The following is a 19,293-nucleotide window of genomic DNA, read 5'->3' on the forward strand; positions in this document are numbered from 1 at the left end:
GCTCTGTTATCTTTGCAGGGACCGAATTCCTCCCCTCCCACCTGCCCTGTGCCCAGCTGTGTCTCAAATAATGGCCTCGGCCCCCAAGACCTCAAAGCTGTTGTCCTTGGACTCACTCCTATAATAGCCCCAACTCCTACCTGCCCCAGGCCATGGCCCTGGACTCCGGGTCTGAGGCCCCTGCCTGGCAGCTCCCACCAGGTCATTTGCTGCCTGACCCCCTTGAGCAGCCCTGGGACCCCAGACTCAGCTGCATCCCTGTCCTCTTCCTGTGGCCCTACTAAGCCTCTTTCAGCACTTCAGGCTTGCCATGGGGAACACTTCAACCCCCACCCCTGCCCTTCCTCTCCAGCCTTGCTGTGGGAGCTAACCTGCCCTCCCCTACCCGTGGCCACACCGATGTGCCCCCGACCCTCCGGGACCAGCGGTGTCGACCCCCCGCAAGTCTCTTCACCTCTCCGAGGCTCTCTGTGCCCAGGTGCTCGGCAGGACTAACCCCACCCCTTCTCGGAGTTGATACAAGGGTTACCTTGTCAGGCTTGGCACCCGCTTTCCCACACTTCCAGGGCGCTGGCAGAGGACCTGGCAGCCTTGCTCTCGCTCTCCCTGACGAGACTGACAGGTCAGGAGGAGGCAGTCACAGCCCTGCAGGCCGGGGCCTTCGTGTTGCCAGTCAGAAGGGAGCTGGCGTGCAGAGCAAGGGTGAGCCCTGGACAGGCTGATTCAGTCGTGACCACAGGAATGTGGACGTGTCCAGGAGACACCTGAGATGTGGCTTGTCTGTTGGCAGGGAGAAGGATGGCAGATTTAGGAGACTGCAGCTCGGGCAGTGAATGGTGGTGGGGTGGCATAGACCAGGCAGTGCCCTGGCCAACAGGCCCAGACCCGTGCCACCAGCTGTTCATGTGTCTGCTTCCCTGGCTGGCCTCCCTCCAGGCCCGGTAAGGCCTCCGAGGCCTGGGACCTGCTTTGGCTTCCTGCCTGCTCCAGATTGTGCTATCCCAACAGGGTACCGGCACCAGGGAGTGGAAATTAAGAAGCCGGGCAGTGGCGAGGGTAGTGAGTGCGTGTGCGTGCTCCTGGCCCTTCCCTGCAGGGTGCTGTTGCTCTCAGAGACCCTGGGAAAGTAAGGCTGTGGGTTTAGAAAAGAATGTCACAGTGTCTTGCCACACCTTCAGGCTCTGTGACCTTCGTAGGTGGGGATGGTGTGGGATCTCTCAAGTTCCTGGGGGACCTGAGACTGGACTTCAAAACCTCTACCTGGGGGCGCCTGGGTAGCTCAGTGGGTTAAAGCCTCTGCTTTCGGCTCAGGTCATGGTCTCAGGGTCTTGGGATCGAGCCCCACATCGGGCTCTCTGCTCAGCGGGGAGCCTGCTTCCTCCTCTCTCTCTGCCTCTCTGCCTACTTGTGATCTGTCAAATAAATAAATAAATAAATAATCTTTAAAAAAAAAACAAACCTCTACCTGCTCTATCCCTCCCCCAGGTTCCCCCAAACCCTTCTAGGGCCAGGTGAGAGGGTAGTGGGTAGGATGAAGGCAAAGCAGAGGACCCAGGCCGGTGTGACCCTCCCTACCTGGGCTAGTCTTCCCTGTCAGGGTCTTTGCTTCTCTTCCACCAAAACCTTGGCCACATGGCCCTCACTCTCTGCCGAGTGCCCTTGACCCGAGAGCCCAGGCCTCATCCTACATGCACAGGCATCAGGGGATAAAACCTTTGGCAAGGCAACCTCCTCTCAGAAAGAAAGTCAGCTGGAGGGGCGCCTGGGTGGCTTAGTGGGTTAAAGCCTCTGCCTTCAGGTCAAGGTCTCAGGGTCCTGGGATCGAGCCCCGCATCAGGCTCTCTGCTCAGCAGGGAGCCTGCTTCCCTCTCTCTCTCTGCCTGCTTCTCTGCCTACTTGTGATCTCTCTCTGTCAAATAAATAAAATCTTAAAAAAAAAATAGAAAGTCAGCTGGAGTACCACACCTCCCATGCCTTCTCCGAGGTCCTGCCCCTCTCTGGAACAGCAAAGTCTCAATGAAGTAAAAGCAAGAGACTCTAGCTCCTAAGAAGCTCCCCTCCTGGGGCCCTGCTCTGTCCCCCTGCACCTGACTCCAGCCTAGGTGTCCCTGAGTGCTCAAGGCTGGACCAGTTGCCTCTCCTGGTTTCTCCCATCGCTGCTGGTTCCGATCATTACTTCTCTCTTACTGGACTCAGGGCTGGAGAACTGGGGTACGCCCGTGCTGTAACCCACTGTACCCACAGGACCACGGGGCTTGGCACACAGCAGGCCCTCTGCAAATGTGATCCGTGTATGAGCCAGCAAGTGGCACCAACCCCCGGGGCCTCGACACAGAATCGGAGGCAGTAGTGGGCAGTCGCTTCGAACTTTTATTTGAGAAAAACAGAAGATAGACGTATCAAAAAAGCATACAGATTGGCAGGTAGGGATGGTCAGTGATAGCTACTGAGGTGGGGGTGCGGCCAGCAGGGCTAAGTAAGGCCTTTACTTGGCTCCAGGCTGCTCCGACTTTCCAGCTTCTGGGCCCCCAATCTGGGCACGTGCCTCGAAGGTGACAGGAATAGTGATTTCTGCAGACTGGGTGGCTGGCTTGGGCAGCGGGGCCTCCACGGTGAGCGTGCCCTCAGGGGACAGGGAGGAGGAGACCAGGGTGGGGTCCACACCAGGGGGCAGCCTAGACAGGAGGACAAGAGTTAACACACCTGGGCCTCACTGGCCCCCGCCCCCTGCATCCCTCCTCAGGTCCCCGTGGATCTGGGGCCAAGACTTACGTGTATTTTCGAGTGAAACACCGGGAGATGTAGCCATGCTCGTCCTGCCTCTCTTCGTGCTTGCCTGGGGAGAGAAGGACCGGTCAGAAGCTGCCCGGAGGGGCCCCACCCAAATCCACACACGCCCCCATGGGTGCTCGGACTGTCTCAGGGCCCCTCAGAAGCTCCTGGAAAGTTGGGTTCAGTGCTTTGGAGGGTTGGTGGGGATCGGAGCGCCACAAAGAAGGGCACACGCCCCCTCCGCAGACCCGGTTTTAGGGACAAGGAACAGGAACTGCGCCAGGGGACAATGGCCTTTTCGCCCGGGCCTGTGGGTGGCCCCAGGGAGACCTGGTCATTTGGGGGCGGGGCTCGGAGGGGGTCTGCGCTAGAAGGTGGATTTCTTCCCTCCATAGAGCTTTTTTTCAGGCCAGAGGGGCCCTGAACTACTCTCAGTGCCCCGTTCTAGAGTCTAGAGTCGGGGCCGCAAGCCCGGGGGCAGGGCGAATCCCAAGTCTTCTGGGTCTCTGGTGGAGTCTCCCTGCCCCCTTCCCGCCCTGCCAGCCGGGTCCCCGCAGGGCCGGGGGCTCACCGGTGATCTCCACCACGCCGTCCTTCGTCTTGACCGTCAGCTCTTCGGGGGCGAAGTGGTTGACGTCCAGGGAGACGCGCCAGCGGTCGGCCGTCTGCCGGATCTCCGAGACGCCGCTGCTGAGCTGCCGGCTGAGCGCGCGGCTGTAGGCGGGCGCGGCCACCGCGGCGGGGCCCTCGACCGTAGCCGGGGGCAGCGGGCGCACGTAGCCCGGCCAACCGCTGTGGCCGAACCACTGCGCCCACTCCTCGGGCAGCCGGGGCAGCCCGAAGGCCTGGTCGAACAGGCGGCTGTGGGCCGGGTACCAGTCGCGGAAAGGGTCCCAGCTGGGGCTCCGCAGGAGCGAGAAGGGCACTCGGCGCTCGGTCATGCTGGCTTGGCTCCGCGCTTCTGGCTGAGGCTTGGAGAAGTGTGGAACGTCGGACCCGCAGCGCTTTTATGCGGCTCCAGCCGGGTATTTTTAGCAGGCGGTGTTTCAGGTCTCTATTAAAGGCAATGACGGGCTGGGGGCAGCCCCTCCCCCTGCATTCCTCCCCCTGCACACGGGGCGGGGGCGGGGGCGGGCCGAGGAAGGCCCTGCCCACATCTGGAACCTTCTCTAGTTCAAAAAAAACAAGTGACTGGAGCACCGGTCCTGGTGCACTGCCCACTGCTGGACACTGGCGGGCCCGGGCTCTAAGGCCGGTGGACAGTCCCATCCTTTGGTCCAGGAGCACAAAGTCCAGAGGGGCTGGGCTCCTTGTCCCAGACCACATGGATCTAGAAGTGGCAGAGTCAGGATTTGAACCACCAGGCGTCCATGAAATAGTGTCTTAAAAACCAGCCTGGCGTCGCAGATAAGAGTGTGGGCTTTGGAGCCAGACTGTCTGGCTTCACATCCTGTTCTGCCACTAATCGGATGAACCTGTGCAAGTTGGACTCTGGGCCTCAGTTTCCCCATCTAGAGAACGGACATGATGATGACCATAGTAATAAAAACGCTTACATCATTGGGTTGATGTGAGGATTCAGCAACTTAGTGCAAGTAATGACTTTAGTCCAGGGGCCTAGTACCTGATAATTGTTCACTATTGTTATGTTATCTATCTGCAATTAAAAGGGGTGGGGGCAGCGGAAGGAGAGTGTTTAAGTATCCCTGTTACAGAGGCAGTGACCCAGGTCAGAAACCCAGCGCGGAGAGGGTTTCAGGAGGAAGGTTGTTGTCAAATCCAGCCACGTAGCTACTGCTCCTTGAGGAGCCCTGGACAGGGGACTTGAAAGGCAGTAACCTTGAACCTAGGCTGGGCTTTGCTGTTGACTTACTGTGATTTGGGGCAAGGCCCCTCCTTTCTCTAAACCTCAGTTTCCCTTTTTGGAGATTATGATCTCAAAGACCCTTTTGTTTATGATTTGCAAGGGACCAAGGAGGGGAGATCTCCAGCACAGTTCACTCAAACTTGCTTGGAGCCCGAAGCCTACCCCTGGACCCCCCTCCCCCCACCTCCTGTCTGACCACCGATGGGATCCGGGCCCACATCTCCCACCTCAGAGAGGGTGCTGCACCTAGGCTGTCTCTGACTTTCCCTCTCTCCTGCCTTCACAGGCACGAGCCCCTCCAGTCGTCCTTCTCCCGATTTACACCCTGTTACACCTCCTTTTTAAGACGAGGAAACGAATTCAAAGAGCTACAGTGATGGGTGCCCGGTCTCCTGTAAGGCACTTAGCAGAGCAATCCTCTTGCCTGTCTGGTGCCCATGGCTCTCACCCTCGCAGGACTCCCACCTTGGGGTCCCCCACTTCCTCTCTTTCTGAGGCCCGCTCTGCTTGCTGCCCTGTTCCCAGGGCTGGGCTGAGGCTGAACCCCCCACCAGTTTTACTGGGGGCCTTGCCCTGCCCAGGACACCTGAGAAACCAGAACCCAGACTCCAGCTACTCGCTTTGATGAGCTGGGGGTAGCAGCAAATCTCATGCCCTCTCTGTGTCTGCTTCCGCTTCAAGAAGGAGCTCCTGGATGCCTGCCGGACCCCATTTCTGTTCCACCTCCCTTGCTGGATCAGGTCATGGGTCCAGTGGGTCTCCTTTGGCTGCTACTGGCTACCCCCACCCCCAACAAGGGTCTCAGCTTCAGCAAGCCCCAGGTCTTGGCTCCCTGGTACTTCCAGCCCCACCCATTCCCAGCTCTATAAAGTAGAGGTGAGGTCAGGAGCAGGGAGGGCACTCATCCGCCTCTGCTTGCTCACCTTGGCCCAGACTGGAGCCCAGGAACCCCACCCTACAGGAGCTGTCAGGTGTGGTCATGGATGCTTTCAAGTGTGGTCCTGCCAGGCCCAGCCACGCTTTGGGTGGGGGCGGCCAGGTTGCCTTCCCTGCCAACCCTTTGTAGACAGAGGCTCCCTTTAGTAGCGCCCTGCATCTTGCCCGAAGCCAGGGCAGGGAGGGTCCATTCCTGCTGCCCCAGCCAGGATGTTGTGCCAACCAGGACCTAGCTCCCAGCACCCTGCCCACGGTGGGTGGGGGAGCCCGGACTGAGACTTCATATCCATCTTCAGTGGATCTGTTCTTGAGGGACCTTGTCAGTCACAAGGGAGGGGACATAGGTGGCTCTGAGCGGTGGTAAGAGGGGGCAGGGTTGCAGGAAAAACTGGGTTTTGGGGTCAGACAGGCTGGGCTTGAACTTGGGTGCTGCTATTCACCGGCCTGGTGACCTCTTTGAGCCTGCTGTCCCCATCTGTAAAACGTGGGTGGTAGTGACACACCCATCTTGTAGGGTTGTGGTGGGTCCGAAATGCAATCATGTGTGGGAAGTACTTGGTGCTCGGTAGGTGTTCATCATTATTAACGAAAGAGGGCCTTTAATTTTGGAATACTGAGACTTAGACTAATAAGAATTATATGCAGTTGGATGCACTTTGTGGCAAGTCCAAGTATCTTATCAGAGTCCCATTTCTGAGAGGAGAAGACTGAGCTGGACCTGCCCCAAGGTCACAAAGTTGGTGAGGGGTAGAGGGATTGGAACTTAAGGGTCCTGACTCTCCGTGAGCAGGGGAGAGACTTCCTAAGCAGTCCGGGGAGGGCTGTGGGCTGTGGGCTGGTGGGCCTTGGGGGAGGTGTGCAACCGAGGGGCGGGGAAGGTTGGGCCAGCCTCTCTGGAGTCCCTTCCAGCCCTGACCAGGCGCCCTTTCCAGAGGCCGCAGCCAGGTTCCCTGGGCACAGGGCAAGAGAAGCGAGGGCCGAATGTCAGCCCACCTGCCGGCGTGTTCTTTGACAATCTTCCACTCCAGCATTCTGGGCACTGAGCTGCCAAGGCTAGTTTTTCTGGGATTAAGAGGACAACTCCACCCACCCAGGGATTTCCCAGTAGCTACAGGGGCAGTGGTGGGGGGAGGCAAGCTTGGGTCTGGGATTCCTTAATCAGAGGGGGCCTTCCCCTTGCCCCCACCCCCCCGGCCCCAGAGTCTGTGGTACTCCACAGCAGCCTGAGACCAGCCTCCCGGCCTCCTTGCCTGGCACTGAGGCCTAGGCCTTGGCCACACCGGCCACACCTTTGACAGGCCTTTGCCAGCTGCTGCTGAGCCAGCCCCTCCTTCTCTGGCTCAGCTTCAGAGAAAGCGCGAGAGTCTTCAGGCAGCTGCCCGAGCTCCCTGGAGAGACCTGACAGCTGATGGATTGCGCCAGTCACTGGGCTTACTGGGAATTAAAAATGTGGGCAACAGTAATTAGAGCACATGAGGGGGGGGGGGGCACCAGGTCTTTCTGGAAGCATCTAGACACTGCCTCTCTGGGAGTCCCTCTCCAGCCTGCCTATCCCCTAGGCTTCTGCTAGCCTTAGATGTCACCTCACCCCCTCACCACTGAAGGGGGACCAAGGAAGGGCCATGTGGGGACAGCTGGTGATCCATCGTCTGGCCCCTCCCGCTCTGATGTCTAGCAGAAACAATCTGTCTAGCTGGGGAGTCTGGGGACCCGCATGTCTCTGGCTCTGTGACCTTGGCCAGCAGCCGGCTCCCGTGACTCATTTTCTTCATCTGTACAATGAGACCATTGGACTGGATGTTCTCGAAGGCTCCTTCCAGCATAGTGAATCAACAGTTTTTCCTCCACTTCCCCCCCCCCTGTCTGCACTGCTTGCTCTGCCACCTAATCCTGCGGGAGGGGGTGTGTGTGTGGTGAGTGGTCGGAGGGGGTGAGGGAGGACCTGGCCTCCCCTGTGGTGGCTGTGGGGGTGGGAGGCTCTATGGCTAGAGCGCTCTCAAGTCTTGGATGTCCTTGAGTGGAGAGGGGCCTGGAGAAGGAAGGGCAAGTGCCTGGTGGTGGGGCTGGTTTGCTGAATATGCCGGCAGCATATTCACTCACTGGCTGGTGGGAGGCTGGGGGAGCTTCCGAGAGCATCTCAGAGAGGCAGGGGATGGGAGATGCTCGCTCCCAAACTGGGCGTGTGCACTGACTTGCTACCCTGGGTCTGGGGCTGCAGGAAGCCAGTAAAGGAGAAGAGAAAATATCTAACAGGACACAGGAAGCCCTGCCCTGCCTGACTCCGGCCGCTGTGTGTTCCGGAAGGGGAAGCACAGAGGGGTCCCTGAGGCCCCCATCTGCAGAGACGCGAGGAGAGGACCTACGTACAACACCCCAAAGGCCCACATCCTGAGAAGTTTCCCCCGTGCAGACACCCCATCTCCCCCCCCAACCCCTGACTACCAGATGCAGAAGTGGAATTTCCTGTTCCTTTTTGCCCTCCTGGATGTATTTTTCCCTTTGCCCAAGGTATAGGACAGAGTTCAGGCTGAACCCTCAGTCTGTGGGAAGGCAGAGGCTTGGTACTGTCCTCATTCTTCCCCGGGGATTGGACACCGCTTCCCCAAGTAGCCAGGATGGGTGCGGAGGGCAGAAGCTCTCGGTTTGCCGGCTGACATGGACCCTCTGCTGGTGGCTCGCTCTGTTCCCGCCTGCTGGGTGCCATTCCTGGCCAGCCACGGACCGGCAATTTTCCGCCTCTCTGTCGCCCTCTAGTGTCTATCTGCCACCACCACACCTTGCCTTTGGTCCCTCCCCTCCCCCAAGGTTTCGGAACCAGCTCACTCCCTGGCTCCCCAGTTCACTTGTTTACTCATTTGCCAAACAAGAGCTTGGGACCCTAAAGGCAGGTACAGACCCGAAAGAGCTGGAGGGACCCAGAGGTGAGCGTGGCCCCTGCAGCCGGGGACCAGGAAGTCTCCTTGGAGTAGGAGGCAGCTGAGCTAGGTCTTGAACCATGAGCTCATCGGTGGAGAGGCACGAGGAGGCCAGTCAGCAGGACATGGGTGTATTGGAGTCGAAGACAGTGATGGAAGAGGAAGCTAGGTGGGGTGTGCTGGAGAAGGGAAGTGGGGATGTTCAAAGCCCCCAGAATCTCCAGGCTGAAAGGAAGGTCTTCCTGGGTCCCTGTTTTCCTCCCCACTAAGCTGCCTGTTCTGCTTCTGCACTGAGCTTCTGGCTCATTGGTACCAGGTCTCTCTGGGGTGGAGTCTGCACCCCTCCCACTTCTTGGAGGGAAGGACCCCAGGCCCCTATGCCCTCCCCACATGCCCCAGGTGCCCAAATCCACAGAGGCCTGGTCTCACCATCTGCCATCCGGGCACCAAGTGTTTTATTAGAGTCCAATTTTTATCCGCACCGCGGAGAAAGAGGGAGGGGGGAATAGAGAGAGGGGGAACCCGGACCAGACCCCAGACCCCTCCCCCCATGGGAGCCCAGGGCAGGTGCCCTGTTGGGCCAAGGAAGACTTTGTGAGATCCCTGAGGGCCCCAGGAGGAGTGGGCTGGGAGCAGCAGCAGAGGGCTGGCGGGGGGAGGGCCACTGCTTCCCCATGGATGCCCAGGCCAAGGCCCTCAGTCTAGATCTTACCCTTTCTTCAAAGGGCTGTAGCACCCTTCTCTGGGTAGCCTCCACTGACCACCTCCCCACCAAACCCAAGAAGGAAGTGCTCCCTTGGGCAGGCCCTGAAGTGCGTGTTATCCTATGCCGGTGATCCTATGGTACCCTCTGGCCCATGTCCCAGACACAGGGCACACCAGGACACCAGGCCTTGCTCGGTCATCGGACTGCACTGCCCTCTCCTGCTCCTCCAGGCTCTTCTATCTACCCCTCTCTCCTCCACCTTCTGATCCGAACCCCTTTAGGCCTCATGGCCAGATACATTGTGGTCTGAATGTCCCACCTCTTGTCATGCAGAAGGCCTGGCTGCTGTGGCCTTGGCCCAGGGCATGGGGTGAGCGCTGAAGAGGAGAGCCTGGCCTGGAGAGAGAAGAGGGGGGACTAAGAGTGAGCTCCCCAGCTCCTCAGGCTGGGGCCCACCCGCTCGGTCTGGGGACTCCTGGGCCAGGGGAAGGGCTGCTGGAGACTGTGGAGCCGGCTTCCAGCTCTGAGCCAGGATCCTGCAACCGGTCTAGAAGGAAGCAGCATCCCAGTCTGGGTGGTGATGCACCGAAGGTTGGGCCATTCTTCCTTCTGTCTAACTTAGATCCTGCTTGCCTTCCCACGGCTTTGTCTGCCCATTGGTAGAGAGGATCCCAGGGCGCTGTGGAGAGGGTAGGGGAGGCTCCCAGGTCTGGCACCTTCTGAGGTGTTCCTGGGTCCACTGAGCTGTCCCCAGCCTGGCGAGCTGGCATCAAGCAGGAAGGGGGACAGGGTGATCCCTGTGTTCGCAAAGGCTCTTTGTTCCCTGGACACGGTGGGCAGGCAGGAGGTGGGGGTGGGGACCCTCTAGAAGCAGCAGAACCCAGCTCCTCCTCCTCTGCAGGGCACCCACCCTCAAGGTCTTCCCTGGCCTGGGGACCTCTTTGTAGCAGAGGGGTGCAGGCCCCCTCACAGGTCCTGGGGCCTGACCCCTCGCCTTTCCCTATGCCGGGGGCACCAAGCTCGGTCTCTCTGGGCTCAGAAGCCCCCACTCTCTGAGCTGCTCCGGCTGTGGTAGCTGGGACTGGGGGTCCGGGAGGGGCTGCGCGTGCGGCTGTGGGTCCCACGGCTGCGGCTGCTGTAGCTTCCGTGGCTGTGGCCTGGGCTGGGGCTGCGGCTGGGGCTCCGGCTTGAGTAGTCGCTGCTCAGGCAGCTGGAGGAGGACGATGGGCTGGGCCGGTAGTAGGGGATGGGGCGCTTTCGGGCACTGCCGGGAGGGAAAAAGCTGATTACAGGCCATTCAGCAGCCTGAGCTCTGTCCTGAGCTCTTTCTTGGGCCCTCATTCAGGCCCCGAGCCCTTTCCCAGCAGTGGCCAGGGCTTCCCTGCCTCAGTTTCCCCTGAGCTCTGGCCTTGGAGTGCCCCCTGCCCCAAAGGGATTGGACAGTTTCATCGTTTTATTTTTCCTCACTTGTCTTCAGAGAAAGGGGACCAACTCTCTGTTTGGCCCAAGAAGGTGCTCGATAAATACTTGTTGAGTAAATTCAACTTTTAAATATAGACACCTCGGGGTACCTGGGTGGCTCAGTGGGTTAAAGTCTCTGCCTTCAGCTCAAGTCATGATCCCAGGGTCTTGGGATTGAGCCCCGCATCAGGCTCTCTGCTCATGGGGGAGCCTGCTTCCCCCTCTCTGCCTGCTTCTCTGCCTACTTGTGATCTCTGTCTGTCAAATAAATAAAATCTTAAAAAATAAATAAATAAATAAATAAATAAATAAATAAATATATATATATATATATAGACACCTCACATCAACCAAGCTAAGCAGTTTCTGGACATGGAAAGGGTTGGGGATGGCCCAGCCCTGCTTCTCTGGTTCCCACAGAATCGAGGGTTTGGGTTTGTCAAGTCACTTTGAGGGGACAAGGAGGAAAGCCCTGGCCATTGCTGCCCATGGCCACAGCCCTGCCCAGTCCCGCTGGCCCCTTCTCACTCAGCTACCTCCCGCCGGCCCAGAGTTAGTTTGAAGCCAGGAGGCTGTGACCCAGAGAAAGAAAAGAGAGTGGTTAAGGGGGCAACAGTGCCCCATGGCGTGGGGTTAATTCTGAGGAAGAAAACAGGTGTAGTTAGTGGGAGGAGGAGGCAGCCTGGGAGAGGGGCGAAGGGGGGTGCCAGGTGGAGGGTGCAGAACTCCAGCAGGCTAGGGCCCTCCGCATACAGGTGAGGCACATGGCCTGTTTGGGGGTGTCCCAAGCCTGGCCATCTGGCCTCTAGCTCTGGGCTGAGCGCAGGAGCCGATGCTCTCTCCTCCCTGAGCCATCTACGTCACCAAGGACTTGGAGGGGCTCGTTTGAGAATCCGTCCATGTTAGAGCTGAAAAGATGCTCAGGGAGCTCTGCTCATCGTTCAGACAGGGACACCCAGAGCCAGAGAGGCACACCCATCTCCCAAGGCTGCCCAACAAGGTCTGTGGCAGAGCTGGGCTCAGAATTTTGCCTGTAGCCCTGGACCCCAAGTCAGAGGTCTAGGGCTTCAGAGTAATTTCCACAAACACAGACCATAATTTCACAGGGAGACTTAGGCCCACACTGTCGAGTCCTGGCAGAGAAGCTCTCTGCTGTGGCTTCTGCCATTATCTGCCACACACTCCCCAGGGCTCCACTGGACTGGGGTGGGGGTAGGGGAGAGTGGAAGGGACAGGCCCTCCCACAGCTGCCCCAGAGAGCAGGCTGCTGGTGCCCCCTCCTCTGAATTCCTGGGAGGGGGGAGGACGCTGGGAGGTGAGCACTGAGGTTAGTGACAAAAGGAGAGGCAGACAGATGACAGCTGAACAGAGCCAGATCAGCTCACATGGGCATCTCCCCGGCAGCCTGTGGGGAGGGGGTCCACCCGGCCCCCAGGCTGGCCACAGGCCACTCGGCAGGCTGGACCTTGAGATGAAGGAGAAAAGGAAACATCATTGTCGGGAGATGGACGCGGGGAGGACGGAGAGAGGGAGGGGCTCCAGGAGGGACTGCTGGGATCTTCCGGAGCTCAACTGCAAGCCCGCTGCTGCCCCACTCAGACCCAAGTACACAGCCCCCTCCCCACCGTGCGTCTTCAGACCGCGGCGTCTGCGTCCCGCCCTCCCCAGCACCTCCAGCTCTAGCCTCTCTCCTCCTACGGGGGCCTCTAGCCCTCACCAGGCCCTCTTCCTCCCCCCAACCCCACCTCCCCTCCCTTCACCGGGCTCAGTGCGTCGCGCCCAGGCCCCTCCGCACCTGGTGATGCGCCGCGGCTCCATGAAGCTGGGCGAGTCCCGGCGCCGCTTGCGGATGGGCGAGTAGCTGCGGGAGCGGCGCCGCGCGCGGGCGGCCTCGGCCTCGGCGTGCCTCGCGCGGCCCTCGCCGTCCTTGTCCCTGCGGGCGCGGCCGAGGTGAGAGACGCGGCCCGGCCCGGCCGCCCGGGCCCGGCCCCATCGCCGCCCCTGCGCCCGGCGGGACCCCGGGCCCGCACTTACCGGCCCAGGGTTTTCTTGGGCGACGGCGAGCGGCTGGGGCTGCGGGTCCTCTTCTCCGCCGAGCGCGAGCGGGACTTGGAGGGCGAGCGGCTGGAGCTCCACGAGCGCGGGTGGGGGCCCGGGCTGCGCGACGAGCTCTTCCCCTCCGGGCCGCCGTGCCTGCCGTGCGCGCCCGGGGACGGGGAGGTGCTGGCCGGCCGGGCGCGCGGGGGCCGCTCCTTGGCCCTGGTGGAGAGTCAGGGAGACAGGGACTCAGCTAGAGAGACAGTGGGCTGGGCGGGGGCGGGGCGGCAGAGAGGGATTTAAAGGGGCGCGGGTGACAGGGAGGGGGCTCAGCCAGGGATTAAGGGGGTTCAGTGGGGGGGGTGGGGATTCGGTAGGGAAGGAATTCTACGGAGGAGATGTGGATGGGAAGGGTTAGCGAGGGAGAAGTGGTGCTTGAGTTCGTGGGACGGACTCGATTCCCAAAGGAGGGAAAAGGGCTGGGGGTGGGCGTGGGGTGGTGACATAAGTATGGAAGAGTGTTCCGTGGTGTCAGGGAGGGTGATCAGTGTGAGGAGAGTGACCGCTGTGGGGAAGGGAGAGCTCCTGGGCGGGGAGAGTGATCAGTGAGGGGGAACTAGTGACTGGGGAAGGAGAATGATCGAGTGACGGGGAGAGAGGTCGTCGGGTGGGGAAGGGTGCTCCATGGTTGGGGGGATTAGAGATCACGGACGGGAGAGAGCTTACTGAGACCGGAGAGTGGTCAGTGCTGGGCGAGGGGTCCGTGGGCGGGGGGGGGGGGGGCGGGGGGGGGCCGGTTCCCCGGGGGGGCGGGGCAGGGCTCAGGGCAGGGAGGGGAGCCCCGTGCGGGCCCGGTCGAGGGCGGGGGGGCGGACCGCTCACCGTTTCCCGTGCGCGCCGTGGCCTCGCTCGGAACCCGGCTCCGGCCCGGGACCCGGGGCGCCGCCGCCGCCGCCGCCGCCGCCGCCACCGCCGCCGCCGCCGGAGTCGCTGCTGGAGCGGGCCCTGCTGAGCGAGCGCGACGAGCCCCGGGGCGGTGCGGGCCGGGCGCGCCGGCGGCCCTTGCGGCGGGGCGCGGACGCCGAGGACCGGGAGCGCCGCCGCCGCCGCCGCCGCCGCCGCCGCCGCCTGGCCGCTCCGCCCGCCGCGCGGCCTCCTCTGCCCTGAGACGACGGCGCCGAGCGCGGGCTCGGGCTCTCCTTGCCCCGCGCGGGCGGCGTGGCTGCGCCGGCCTCCGCCTGGTCGCGGGCCCTGGGCGAGGGCGAGCTGGGCTTCTGACGGGGAGAGAGGCAGAGAGGGCACGGAGGGGGTGGAGAGGGGACGGAGGCACAGACAGAGACGGGGCGAGAGAGACGCCCGCCGAGACGGAGAGAAGCGACGAGGTCGAGAGTCCAGAGCAGAGAGAGAGAGAGAGAGACAGAGGGAGAGGGAGAGCCGAGGACACAGAGCAGGGGGGAGTCAGAGAAGCGGGGAGAGGAGAGGGCGGCGGGCAGAGAGAGGGGAAGAGGAGAGACGGAGAGGACAGACCAAGAGAAGGAGCGATGTCGGGGGCGAGAGAGCGGGCGGGTGGGGTGGGGGGAGAGAAGGAGAGGGGGCTTTCACCGGGCCCAGGCCGGGGGCTGCCAGTCCCGGAGCATCGCACAAACGGTTCCCCGCGCCTGCCCTGCCTCTGCCTCTCCTGAGTGTCCACCTTCTGGCCTCAACAGTGCAGCTCATGCAAGGTTCTCGGCATGCAAAACACAAGAGGGACGGAGCGGTGGGGGGAGGGGGGCTGAAACGGAGGGGGCTCCAGGACGGGCACGGGGGCTGGCATTGGCCCCCCGATGGGACGGACGATCCCGGCAGAGAGTAGAGAGAGGGCGGGCACCGGGAGGCCGGGCCAGGGCCAGCCCCCCCAGGCCAGGCCCCCCCGCGCGGGGGGGGGGGGGAGGGGGGGGGGGGGGGGGCACGGGGCACAGAGGGGGGGGGGGGGGGGGGCGGGACAACTGAACTCAAAACTGAACCGAAGAAAGGGAGGAAAAACAGAAAATATAAAATAAAAACAAAACAAAACCAAAATCCACAAATGTCATTAGATACCAAAATCAAAAACAATGTCTGAACTCCTGGGGAACTGACATTTTTTTCTGTTAACATTTTTCTTTCTTTGTTTTCCGGCCCTGCAGAGACCTGTGGAACTGTCAGTAGCACCCGACTGTCTTTCTGTTTCTCTCTTTTCTTTTCCTTTTTTTTTTTTTAAAGTTCTGATTTTTTTTTTTTTTAAGTCCCTCTTGGTTAACGTCCACTTACCAATAAAGTGGCACTTCCTCCTTTAGTAGGTAAGATGTGTAAGAGAAGGGAAAAGTGTGGTAGCGTAAGTTCATCATTAGATTCACAAAAATGCAAGAGATAGAGAGAGAGAGAGAGAGAAAAACGCAACCACCCCATTCTAGGCCGAGAGGAGAAGGACTGGCAGCGCCCGGCTCCTCGGGCCTGAGCAGACACCTCTGGGGTGACTGCCGGATAGAGATGTCAAATGTTTTTCCAAAAGTGCAGTTAGGACACAAGGGTTGGGATTCAGAAAACCAGAAAGGGAGCCTGGTACCATCAAAAGGTCCCTGGCTGGCCACCAGGGGTCTGAGAGCCTGCCACTACCTCACTGAGTGACCCTGGCTACGTCACCTCCCCATCCTGGGCCTCAGTTTCCCCATTCACAAAATGAGAGGGCTAGGCTTTGCTTCCTGATGTCCCTTTCGGAGAAAATATTTCAGGATTCTCTGTGCACCCCTGACCGCCCTCTGCATCCTCCTACCTTCACAGAACTGACCCCTCCCCCTGTCCTTGGGTTTCCCTCTGGTAACAGGTGATTGCACTCCTCTGTTTTAGAAGTCGGTCCCCCAACCCCTGCCCCACCCCCAATCACCAGCACCAACTTGACTTTGAGCACTCCCCGGCAGATTATTGTGTTGGGTTCAGCTCTGTAACCTCGGTTTTGGTCACAGAACTTGGCTTCTAGGAGGGCCTCAATGCCTTCTGTTGAGGAAGGAATAAGTGCCTTTACAAGGGTCGGGGGCCAAACCAGGTCATCCTAGAAGAGGGGCAGGGTCTGGGCCAAGCTTTTTTGGAAGGCTCCTTAGATGGGAGAACAAACCAACTATCACCCCTCAGGGCTTCTTGCTGCCAAGAGACTGGAAGGAGCATGGCTTCCTTGGCATGGCCCTGGCGTTTCCTGCAAGAAGCAAGGTGGTGCCAAGGACTTTCTCTGCAAGTATCCATCCAGCCAGGGCTTGGAGGCAGAGCCAAGAAGTCATTCCCATTGGTAGAAAGGCACAGCCAGCTCATGATTGGCGGCTGAAGCAGCTAATGAACACTGGCCGTAGCAGGTGTGGCAGCTGTCCAGAGTCAAATGGGCCATGAAGGCCTCCTGGGAGAGCCTGGTGTCTCCCTCTGGGGCAGAGTGGATATCGCTGGGTACTGAGATGCCCCCCTGAGCACCCCAAACTCTCCTGATCACCAGCTCATCCCTCATTCTACGCGAGGAGACACGGGAACTGGGCTGACTAGCCATGGCCCCTGTGAGATGGCAGTTCCATTCTCAACAGACCTCACCAGGAGACCCTTGGCTCCCCTGGCACATATCCCCTCCACCCCAGCAGGTGGCCTGTGCCTACAGCTCCCAAGCCCCCAGGGCTAGGTTCTGTCATACAGCATCCTGTTCCCTCCAGGGGAAGCAAATGAGAGAGAAATCTCCAGGCTCTTCAAATTTCCAAGTTCTTTCTATCTCCTGGGTTGTCCGAGCGTGTAAAGTGAACAGATACTAGGTGGGGGAGTGGGACCCCTGGGAGCCAAGGCATAGTGACCCTTGCATACCTAGGAAACACTGGACCCAGCCTTTAAGAAGCCCTTGCTTGCTGTGATGGTGGTGAGGCATAGCAAGGAAAGCAGGCAGAATATTAAACTGGGGGTCAGGGCCTGGCTGTGAACCCTGGCTCGGACCTAGACTCTGGATTTGCACCTCCTCCTCTGACTCCAGGAGAGAGGCCAGCAGCTGGTGAAGGAGACTGAAGGCCTTGATGTTTCTTCCCACGGACACCGTGGGAGTCCTCTCTCCTTCTCACTGTTGGGCTGGGAGTGTGGTGGGAATGTTGGGAACAAAAATGGTCTGCGTTGGGTGGATGCCCGCCACCCCCTAGCCCTACCCCCATCATGTTACTACCCTCTGCACCAGGCACCCTGGGCTCCTCTGGACGCTTCCTGCCTGGCGTGCCTTGAAGTCAAACCCTCTCCCCTCCTCCAAGGAAAATACATAGCTTCAGATGATAGTAACTGGCAAAGTGGAACACCCTGAAATCAGCCCTGATGTGAGTCTGCTGTGAGTCCTCAAGGAAGCAACCTAACTCTTGGGGGCCTCAGTTTCCCCATTGGTAAATTAGGGATAATTGGGGTCTTTGGTGGGTGGGCCTGAATAGGCATTCAGAGGTTCTTTAGAGAGCATCAGTGACTGACAGTCCCCTCACAGATGCACAGGGCCAGACGAGTGCTAGAAGGTCTGGTCGTGCCAGGATGGTGGAGGACAGGAGGAAGGTGCTGCTGGGCAGGGTGGCAGATGGTGCCTTCCCTGGGGGAAGATTCTTAGGGTCGATCTCACACCCTTATCACCATCCCTTCTTGGAGAAAGGGTCCCGTTGGAGGGTGGGCCTCATCCTCAGCTTGGCCGGGTCTCGTTCTTCCCAGGAACTGAGGAAGATCCAAGTTCAAAACACCACGGGATTTCATAGCTAGACAGGACTGCTGTGGCCAGGGACCTCCAAACATCTAATCCAGAAGCCTGATCTTTCTGACTCCTGTCCCCTCTTCCCCTTCCCTTCCTCATCCCTCACCCACTCACAGCCTGGCTAATGCCTATGGGTCCTCAGCTCAAGACCACCTCCTCCAGGAAGCCTCCCCTGACCCTCACCCTGAGTCACGTCTTTCCTCTATGATCCCACAGACCCTTGTGGTTTCTTTCCATAGGGACGGTGCCAGGCTGTGTTAGGGCAGGCTGTGAGCAGAGCTTCCCATCCACGCTTCAGTTTTTCTCTCTAATTGTTCTGAGTCATTTTCGCCAGTCCTCTAGCCTGGCAGGTGGGGGCCTCAAACCCCGGTCAGCCTGCCCCTCACCAGGCATGGACACCCAGGCCCACAGGTGTGCTCAGCAAATGCTGGCTTAGTGTGCGGGCAAACAAATGAATAAATGAGCACACAGGACCTGGCCTATCTTTGAGCCCGGCTTCCAGAAGCGTCTCTGCTCCTTGCTACCTGCTATCTTCTCTTTTGCTTATGTAAAAAATCTCTGAGGGGAAAAGACAATGGAAAAGAGTAGCAAGAGATGGCGCGCTGGCCCAATCCTGGTATTTTTAAGGACAAAAACACTGAGCATCTGGGATGCTTTACCCTTGCTCCTCCCCACAGGGCTCACACAACGACACCCCCTAACTCCGCATCTGACAATCCCATTTCTAGGTCCCTGGTCACATCAGGTCCTCCCGGAAGATGGGGCTTCTACTCCTCCCATCAGGCTGGGACAGAGTCTCCCTGTGGGACCAAAGGCAATTTCTCCTTCCCTGAACAACTTCCTGTCTGCCTTCCCAACCCCCCTCACTGATGAGGAATGTTCTGAGTGGCGGAGCTCCTCACCACCTGCCCTTGGGGCCAGCATCAGGGCAGGGGAGGATAAAGAGCCAGACTTTCTCTTTTTCCCAAGCTGAGGATGGAGACCCACCAAAGCCTCACAAGGGCTGGGATGTCAGACTTCTGTGGCTACTCCCAGATGGGACAAGAAATAGCTCAAAGAGCCGGGATGGGGAGGTCAGTCCCTTGAGGACCTACTCCTAACCTGCACCCTCAATGGGACTGCATGAGCACTGGGCTGGGAGCTGCAAGTCTCAGGACCTAGGCTCAGTTCTGCTCCAACACTTTGGGGGGAGACTTAGCCCCACTGACTGTCCTTTCTGACTCCTCTGCACATAAGGCTCCAATTCAGAAGACAGAAAGATGCTGGGGTGGGGGGAGTTGAGGGAACCCCTGTCTGGGGTGGGTAGTGGTCCAGGCAGGGGAAGGGTGAGCTGAGAGTCCCCTCCATTCCCCAAATTGCCCTACAGAAACTTTGCTAAGTAAGCCCTCTAAGTCCAGTGCCAACTCACTTGCCCCCTGACGTTCAACTACCATTGCCCCCAAGAGATGGAGCCGGCAGGTTCAGCCCTGAGGCCAGCTGCTGCCCCAGAGTCTGTAGCTCCCACCTAAAGTTCCATCTGCCACCAGGACAGGACCCCTGGGAGCCCAGCAGGCCCTGGAGAAGGGGAGGGGCAGGCAGGGCTCTTTCCTCAGCCAGAACTTCTTCCAGGATCTGGAGGCCAAGAGGCCTGGCACAGGCCCCTCCACCACTGCTTACTGCCCAAATAGGCCCCAGGGGCTGGCAGGGGTGAGGGGCGGGGGGCTTAGCAGCTACTCCAGACAACAGAAATCAGATCGGCTCAACCGCAGCATACAGTTCAGGAAGGGAACACGGACTTGGAATGCTAACCACACAGAAATGCATTCGGACAACAAAATGAGAAAGAGAGGGGGCGGAGGGGGCTGGG

General features: G+C 59.7%; 2 protein-coding genes across 2 annotated transcripts in view; both read right to left on the minus strand.

Moving 5' to 3' along the window:
* Positions 1-2,350: 2,350 nt before the first annotated feature.
* Positions 2,351-3,835, minus strand: HSPB1 (heat shock protein family B (small) member 1). The gene is made up of 3 exons (XM_059415932.1): positions 3,344-3,835; positions 2,773-2,836; positions 2,351-2,675 (listed from the first exon to the last, which is right to left on the minus strand). Exons 1-3 carry the CDS (start codon positions 3,711-3,713, stop codon positions 2,486-2,488), a joined length of 624 nt encoding a protein of 207 aa, XP_059271915.1. The 5' UTR covers positions 3,714-3,835; the 3' UTR covers positions 2,351-2,485.
* Positions 3,836-8,923: 5,088 nt separating this feature from the next.
* Positions 8,924-19,293, minus strand: part of SRRM3 (serine/arginine repetitive matrix 3) — a 61,629-nt gene continuing 51,259 nt past the window's right edge. The window contains exons 12-15 of the mRNA XM_059414656.1: positions 13,577-13,968; positions 12,692-12,916; positions 12,453-12,590; positions 8,924-10,460 (exon numbers count right to left, since the gene is read on the minus strand). Of these exons, the coding sequence (XP_059270639.1) occupies positions 10,232-10,460; positions 12,453-12,590; positions 12,692-12,916; positions 13,577-13,968 (984 nt within the window). The 3' untranslated portion in view covers positions 8,924-10,231. The remainder of the gene's footprint in view (positions 10,461-12,452; positions 12,591-12,691; positions 12,917-13,576; positions 13,969-19,293) is intronic.

Source organism: Mustela nigripes, chromosome 11, assembly GCF_022355385.1.
Source record: "Mustela nigripes isolate SB6536 chromosome 11, MUSNIG.SB6536, whole genome shotgun sequence".
NCBI classification, from domain to species: Eukaryota; Metazoa; Chordata; class Mammalia; order Carnivora; family Mustelidae; genus Mustela; species Mustela nigripes.